Genomic DNA, 8,279 nt, shown 5'->3' on the forward strand with positions numbered 1-8,279 from the left:
CGTTTCAAAAAAAAAAGTGTGTTATAGACATAAATTGCTTAGGATCAAATCCGTGCCCTGTTCCGAATTATGAGCCAACAGACATTTTTTTTAGGGCTAGACAACGAACAGTTGGCGGCGAGGAACACACGGTAGAAGGTTCAGAATTGGTAGAAAATGGATTGGCTCATTAGTTTTCCATCTGTCACGATAGAAAATGGACCAAATTAATAGCATACCTTTCCTCCATTAGATCACCCGCTAGGACCTGCACATTAAAAATGCATATTAAGCAACATAAAAATGGCACACTCTATTAATCAAGTCTAAGCTAAGCTCACAAATCGAGGTAAAAGACTAAGTCACTGCCACTCCACACACCTTCAATAGCCGTCGAGTACAAGATTATGATTGTCCATGACAAGACGAGACCAAGCGACAACTATCTCCACTTTGGAGCTGCCAACATGACACTTAAGCATAGTTGTTTGACACTGCTGGACAGGAAAGTCAACGTGATTTATTCGAGAGATACTGGGTTTGCACTTTGAGTATGCTCCTATGACAACTCGGAGTGTGCCCTGCAATCCCACTGACATCACATTTCTTGACAAAGGAAGATACCCATCTAATCCAGCATGCATCCTTTCACCACTGCAGTCAAGCAAAACAACTTCCACGGCGCTTCCCAACAGTGCTTCAACAGGAAAAAAGAAGCAAGAAACTTTGCATCCATAGTTAAAAGACTCCCCTTCAACCACACGAACACCAACAATTGTGGCCTGGATTGATGGAGCAAATCGCTCAAGACTTATCTCTGCTGTACAACAGCGGCTATTGATCAGCATGATGTCATACCGCTTCATGGGGCGGTACCTTTGATAGGCAGTGAACAATGCTGTATCTTTGAACTGTGCTCCATATTTCAATTTTAATTCAATTTGAAAGAAAACAGGCTCGTCAGCCACAATTGCACGAGATGGGCCAGTCAAGTGCAAAAAGGGGTCCTGCACGCATAATTTTCATCATTGTCAAGCATAATTTTCATCATTGTCAGTGACACATCAAGCAAAATAACAACTAAGATGCAGTTCAGTTTAACTAGACATAGCCTAGCAGAGACATCACATGGCCATAATCTGGCAATAATATGAAGGAAAGAGTTCTCAAACAGATCATAGCCTAACAGAGAAAGCACATGGCCATAATTTGGCCAAAATATGAAGGGAAGAGTTCCCAAACAGATCCTAGTAATCTTTGCTGCTATAATACAAAGTTTTGAATTTAGATTTAGAACAAGCAGCTTCTGCTTTGTGTTTATAGTGTGCTTTCTTGAACACTGGCTACCGTACACTTGAACAAACAGACTAGTCAAAAAATAGACGAGAAGATAGACATTATACATACCTCTTGCTTAATTCTTTGGCAGTTTTCCCCTGAACGGCAGAAGAGAATGTTGCGGTTGTGGTCAAGATCGTCCCGTGCGGCGACCACGCCGTAGACATCAAGAGGCCAGCTCAGATTAGGATTGAGATCAACCAGTTTGATCGAGTATACTTGCAAGGCAGGACCAGCTACGGAAGGGAACCGGAAGTTTTCGGGCGTGGAGGCCGTGAAGTGCATAGAACTCAATGTTGCTGCAGAACAAAGTAAAATGATTGCGGACTGTTAGAAAATATGCTACTAAATTTAGCAAATACAAATCTATGCGTATAAAAGAATTTTTTTTTTTGCAGTGATATACAAAGACGGAGTTGCATTTATTAACTGAGGCCCAAGTAAAGAGAGTAGAAAACAGTTTTTTTTTTGCTTACTTATGTCATCAAATCCACCGTTTCTTCCGGTCCGGCTGCCCCACGTAGCCTCCCAGCCGTCACGGTCCAAACAATCTTCAACGTCCTTTTGAGCAGCAGATTTGTGGCTCTTTATAAGCTCCGATATGCCCACAAGCACAGTGGATATGCGGCGCAGCTTTTCAACCTTCTCCGATGAGATGGGGACTCTGAATGTTTTTAGAGTGGATGCGAGAGAGGTGAAGCGGAAGAGCAGCTGCTGCGTCTCGACTAAGAGAAAATCCATTACCTCCTCCCCAGTCTTGGAACCTAGGTAAGGCAAATTCACCTCCTTGACCTGTTGCGTGAACATCTCCTTGAACTGGACGGACAAGTTGGAAATCTGCTCTTGAGAAACCTTTTTCTTTCCAGCAGGCAACAACCCCCTGGACGTGACTTCTCTCATCAGAAGCGAGATCTCCCTCCTAAACATCCCAAGGTGGCCAGAAAGAGCAACAACCAAGTCGTCGTTCGCCATCTGCCCAATCTCCATGCCGCCAGCCGGCTCCTTGCTGGAATCCCTCACCGTCCCCTTGCTGATTCCAAATTGGGGCTCCATACTTATGAGGGACTGGTGCTCCTCCGAATCTCTGCCCATCTCATCGCCAGAATCGGAGTCAATCTCCATCCCGGACTGCCCCTTCATCCTGAGGAGTCGTTGCTCGTCGGACAAGACTGCCTGCTGCTGATGCAAGAGTGCCCTCCGCGTCGCCGGGTCCTTGGCGGACTCGCTCAGCATCTCGAGTCTGTACCGAGCCTGCCTGAGACTCTTGAGATCTTTCCTAAGTCTCCTCTCACCACTCCGTCCCCTTGCTGGACTCGTTCTCCGCCCCCATCCCTTATTCGCTCTCCGACTTATTCGCTCTCCGACTTATCCTTTGTTTTTTCTTTCGTTAGCAATCGGTTAGTGTTTTTTTTCAGAAATATTCATCGGTTAGTTAGTGCTCAGAGATTGTCTTTTCTTTAATTCTCAATTCTCAAGTCCCTTTGAGTTTTTTCTTAGGGTTTAGTCGATTTCTTAAACTTTTAAAATAAATAAAATTATATAAGAAAACAATTATAATGGCGTCTGTTAGGCGTTGGCCGGCCAGCCGAAACTTTCTTCCTTCCCTAACTCCTCGCACGCACACCAGCACCCCTGCACAAAACACGTGTGCGAGGGTATGTAGTGCCCACCATTGCAATCGATGAAGAGCACGAGGTTACGCACGTGGATCGCCACGACCGAGCCGTCGCTGAATTTCACTGTGCCGGCGACGCGGCGGTCAAGCTCGTTGAAGCATGCCTCACTGGCGGACAAGTGCTTGGAGGTACCCATGTCCAAGTACCACTTGGAGTCGTACTCCTCCTTAGTACGTCCGACGTGAACCTCGGCATGTTCCTCAACGAGGTTGACATGGTCATCGGTGATGTCGTGGTCGTCAGTGATTGTGCACACCTACGCCATGAGGAAGGTTGGGTTCTCATGGTCCGTGCCCTCCGCCTGAGCCAGGTGCGCCTCCTCCCTCTTCTTGTCATGGCAATCCAGACCCCATGTGGCGTAGGATGCCACAATATCTGCACTCATCCGCAATCTGCAGCGAGCTACATGTTCTTGCTGCCACCACGCCAAGTATCGCGGCCGCGACCGCGTTCTGTGCCGCGCCATCCTTTTACCTGGCACCCTACAGCTCGAGGCGCCACGACCCTAGGATCGAGCGGCCCTCTCCTCCTTAGTATGCGGGAGGCGCCTGATGCCAGGTTTGGCCTGGTCGAGCTCGTGTCTCTCCTCGGTGGCCTTGAGCGACCCGGTGAGTGATACGTCTCCATCGTATCTACTTTTTCAAACTCTTTTTCCCTTGTTTTGGACTCTAATTTGCATGGTTTGAATGGAATTTAACCCGGATTGACGTTATTTTCAGCAGAATTGCCTTGGTGTTATTTTTGTGCAGGAATGCGAGGATCCTGTTCGTATCATTCTCTGGCTAAATCGGAGTCCCATTGGTGATGTACCGAAATTTCTTAGGCATATCCCTCTCGTATTCAATGATCATGTTATGCAATATGATGCAACAAGTCTATGATTTGCTATAGAACCTTGGAGCTCTAGTACTCCGCAGGGCCACAAACAATTGCAAAGCTTTTCTGAAGAACGCCGAAGTCTCTCTCAACATATTTCCTAACACCTTCTTCACATTGCGCAAAGTGAATGTTTTTTTTTTACCTTTTGGACGCCGAATTGTTTTGGTGAAGGTGGCCCGTGGTGGATAGATGTCATTCTCAAGGTAGTAACCCATCGAGTAGTTGTGCCCGTTGACCGAGTAGTTGCAAGCAGGAGCATCGCCTATAATAAGCCTAGAAAACAGTGGTGATCTCGACAGCACACTCACGTCATTGTGAGAGCCAGGCAAAACAAAGAATGAATGTCATATCCAAAGATCCTTCGATGCAACTGCCTCAAGAATGGTCGTTGGATCGCTACATTGGTCTTTTTACTGACCCTTCCACCCTGCACGTCAATTCTTCGATGTCCAATGCATACAGTCAAGTGATATGAGCATCCCTAGACACCCTCTTGCTTCACTCTTAGTCATCAGCCTCTGGGTGTCTTCCTCAGTTGGTGCTCTCAAGGGCTAGAGATAGCAATCGCTGCTTTAGTGAATCTTCGAACAACCTCCAAGAATGTGCCTTCACCAATGCGGACATAGTCATCAAGTGCATGGGCCGAACACCCATATGCCAAGACTCAAACAGCCGGAATGCACTTCATCAGAGGGCTTGCACTTATCTCTCCACATGCATTTCTCTAGAGCTTGAACCATCATCAGATCTCTCAACAGCTTTTGCAATCGTCAGAAAAAGACTTGTGTGCATACGAAAGCGTCGGTGAAAGTACTTCTTCAGGTACGTTGGCTTTGGATCAAAGTAGTCTCGCATGATCTTGGCATGGCCCTCCACTCTATCATGGTTGATGTGTATGCCAAAAATCATCATTGAAAATCATACCTAAAACGGCAGCAATGTCATCGTCGTCTTCTTCCTCTTTGGATGGCGGTGAGTAATCCAAAACCATCTCCCTCAACCTCGTCATCTACAATTCAAACGGCTAGGTTCAATCCAAATGGCTCGGTTAAAAAAAGGAACAATAAAACTCACCTAGGAAATTTGTCGAACACTCACGGTGCGGTCATGGTGCACCGGCCGGCCAGTTTTGCTTAGATCAAACCGGCGGGCGGCGACACGTGCGAATGATCTGCAGCATTGTGCAAGCAAGATGAGATGCGGCAGCTGACATAAAATAAAGAAGTTTCGAAGCAATCTGACGAATAGGCTATGGCGATGGCGGTGGCGTTTCAACTTGATTCCGACGACGACAACGGGGGCCGAATAGGCTCGATGTCTGGCTGAAGGGTGGCTGCAGCACAAAGTAAAATGATTGCGGACTGTTAGAAATTGTGCTACTAAATTTAGCAAATACAAACCTATGTGTATAAAAGAACAATTTTTTTACAGTGATATACAAAAACGGAGTTGCATTTATTAACTGAGGCCCAACTAAAGAGAGTATAAAACAGTTTTTTTTTTGCTTACTTATGTCATCAAATCCACCGTTTCTTCCGGTCCGGCTGCCCCACGTAGCCTCCCAACCGTCACGGTCCAAACAATCTTCAACGTCCTTTTGAGCAGCAGATTTGTGGTTCTTTATAAGCTCCGATATGCCCACAAGCGCAGTGGATATGCGGCGCAGCTTTTCAACCTTGTCCGGTGAGAGGGGGACTCTGAATGTTTTAAGAGTGGATGCTGTTGGAACTTGATCTCAGGTAACAACCCGAGAGAAACCAGGATGTTTTGACCCCATACCTTTTCACGTAGGAGCCTTGATCGGAGGCCTCTAAACCAACAGTTTTGGACCCGGTCCCCAGCCCCAGCACTTGATATAAAAGTAGAAAGATAGCACGTAAGAAAAACTAACAGAAGGAGTGGCATCGACCCAACTGCCCGATCCAAAAGTTGTGCTAAGGGGCTGGAAGACCGATCTCCACCATCGGCCACCGCGAGGCTGTGCCGACGGTTTCTACATCGACCAGCCGCTGCCCATGCCGGCCACCTCTAGTGCCGGTGGCGTTCTGGACGTCTTCTACGTATTGCTGGCCACGTGCACTCTGGTGGCCATGGGCTATTCGCTTGCGATCTCTGCTTATTCTGGTTAGTATCCGATTTCCCTTCTGGAGGTGTTCGAATTACGAGATTGAGTCGATGTTTAATGCTAGTCCTAAAGAATACACTAACATTGGTATCATGAGCTAGTTAATCTCAGTTAGAACCCTAATCAGGTTTTCATGATGTTTTGAAGTTAATGATCTTGTGTAAGTCCTGATGTTCTCTGCTTTAAGATAAGTGCATGTTAAAGGTTTAATTATCCTAAATTAGTGACCCTTGTTATGGTCAATTTCTTAAGGTTAAGGTCTAGTTGATACGGGTTAGGGCTAAACCATGATCATGTACAGTTCTGTTTTGGTTTGTGGAATACTGCTGATGTTTTGAGATTAAGTTAATGTAATTAGGATGTTAAGGCCCGTTTAAGAAATTAGAAGGAGGTGAATAACGAATTGCAGAAATCCCAAATTTTACCCAATTTTATGAAACCCAAATCCCCGATTTTTCGAAATCCGAAAGCAATAAAATCCCCAGATTGAAGATCAAGACTTACCTATATATGTGCGTCGGGCCGCGCAGCCTCCGTGCCATGGCAATAGCCGATGTGCGCAAACTTAACGCCCGCAGCACCACAATCTCTTGGTCGCTGCCGAACTGATGGACTAGAAGCACATGGCCGGAGTGGCATGTGCGCCGTCGTCACCTCCTCAAATCACGCGGCACAGGCGTACTTTATGGCGGCCGGAACGCCGGCGTACAACCACACATCATGTTTTCCGGCGCTTCCCAGCCTAATGGACGATGAGCAAGTGCGGCTTCCATGCCGCGCTTTACCGCCATCCCTTTTTTTATTCATGGCCAACGGCACTTCACCTCCACCAGCTCCACCAAAAAGACCACGCGCACGACGCGGTGAGGGCGAGTTCGACGACGGCGCGTGCACCGTCTCGTCGATGCACGCGCGCGCCGGCGAACAAGCCCACCGCGTCGCCGTGGTGATGGGCGCGCGTCACAATCGGCGGCATCAGGGGAGGAGGGAATGAATGGAGATTAGGGTTAGACGGGCCGACAATTTTGTTCCGACTGCGCCGATTCCTGGCCGTTCGATTTGATCTGACGGAGGGGATCAATGCGGGGAAGTAAATGGACCACGGGAGCCGAATGGACCAACTTCTTCTAAGGGCCCCGACTCAAGTTTTGATTAGGCCTATGGCTGTTTTTATTTTATCTAACGCCCCGTTTGGGCGGAATTTCCTGATGGGCCGCAAGCGCTTTTGAGCCGAATTTAAGTTTTTTTTAATTAAGTGCTATTATAATTTGTAATGTTTCAAATGTTTTTTGCACTGTTTAAAAAGATTTAAAGTGCCTGATTTTATGTTTAACATGTTGTTTTCTGAATAAAATGGAACCAACTAGAAATTTTATTCAGATTCTTTTGACATGTTTTATTAATGTCCTTTTGTGTCATTTAATGTGGAATATCATTTTAAATATCAATAAATGTTGAGGATTAGTATTGTAAATTGATATTTAATATGAGACAGATGTGGTCCATTTGTAAGATGAACTAGTTAGACTTTTTTTTTTCAATGCAATTTATGAAGTTTAAAATTTTCAAATAATGTTGTATGCACTGTTTATATCGGGAAATGTTTGAATTTGAAGGGGGGTATAGTGCTACAAGATTAATGTTGATGCCATTTTTTATAGCATTTTAATGTTGAGTTACGAACTTTATGAGATGACCATGATTTTGAGCATGATTATGTGTGACTCTTTAAAGTTTGTGTCAAAAAAAAATTATAGCATTTTTTTATGGACATCTTATTTCAAAATTTTATTTGTAGCATGAGATTTATGTTGTGATCATCTCTAATGGGCTGAGGCCACCCTAAAGAAGATGTTAATTACTGGTTGTGTGGTTCGTTTTTCCGCAACGCACTATGCAGCCTAATAATGAGGAGACATGATGTTAAAGTATTATGCCATGTGCATTTTTTTGTACTTTGGCATGCACTCATAAAAGGTGATGAAAACTCGGCGTGATGATTCTCTAAACAAGGATGTCTAGATAGTTTTAATGTGATATCATGGTCATGTGTTCTCAATTGTTGACAATTAAAAGTTCACCAAATGTTATTATTTGGTGAAACCATGGTGCAATTTCCAAATTTTGTTTGGAGAATGTTATGATGTTATTGTCAATGAGGATGTCAATCTGTTGTCTACTCTGTTAAATGCCATGATGAGAATGTTTAAAAGAATGCTATTTTGTTATCATGTAACTGAAGTTTTTAATCATAAAACTTGACATATTTTGTTGATGTTATT

At 45.1% G+C, this 8,279-nt stretch overlaps 1 protein-coding gene across 1 annotated transcript; it reads right to left on the reverse strand.

Annotated features, from left to right (window-relative positions):
- Nucleotides 1–345: 345 nt before the first annotated feature.
- Nucleotides 346–2,550, reverse strand: LOC123039766 (uncharacterized). Its single transcript, XM_044462783.1, has 3 exons — nucleotides 1,794–2,550; nucleotides 1,387–1,616; nucleotides 346–986 (listed from the first exon to the last, which is right to left on the reverse strand). The coding sequence occupies exons 1-3, from the start codon at nucleotides 2,548–2,550 to the stop codon at nucleotides 363–365; spliced, it is 1,611 nt and encodes a 536-aa protein (XP_044318718.1). The 3' UTR covers nucleotides 346–362.
- Between the last annotated feature and the right edge of the window lie 5,729 nt (nucleotides 2,551–8,279).

This window comes from Triticum aestivum, chromosome 2B (genome assembly GCF_018294505.1).
Source record: "Triticum aestivum cultivar Chinese Spring chromosome 2B, IWGSC CS RefSeq v2.1, whole genome shotgun sequence".
NCBI classification, from domain to species: Eukaryota; Viridiplantae; Streptophyta; class Magnoliopsida; order Poales; family Poaceae; genus Triticum; species Triticum aestivum.

Excerpts from the sequence above, each read along its gene's own strand:
- LOC123039766 (XM_044462783.1), bottom strand. The coding sequence starts at position 2,550 with ATGCTGAGCGAGTCCGCCAAGGACCCGGCGACGCGGAGGGCACTCTTG. Across the intron at positions 1,617-1,793 it reads CGGTGGATTTGATGACATAA|CAACATTGAGTTCTATGCAC; the intron begins GTAAGCAAAAAA and ends TTTGTTCTGCAG. Across the intron at positions 987-1,386 it reads GCCAAAGAATTAAGCAAGAG|GACCCCTTTTTGCACTTGAC; the intron begins GTATGTATAATG and ends TTATGCGTGCAG.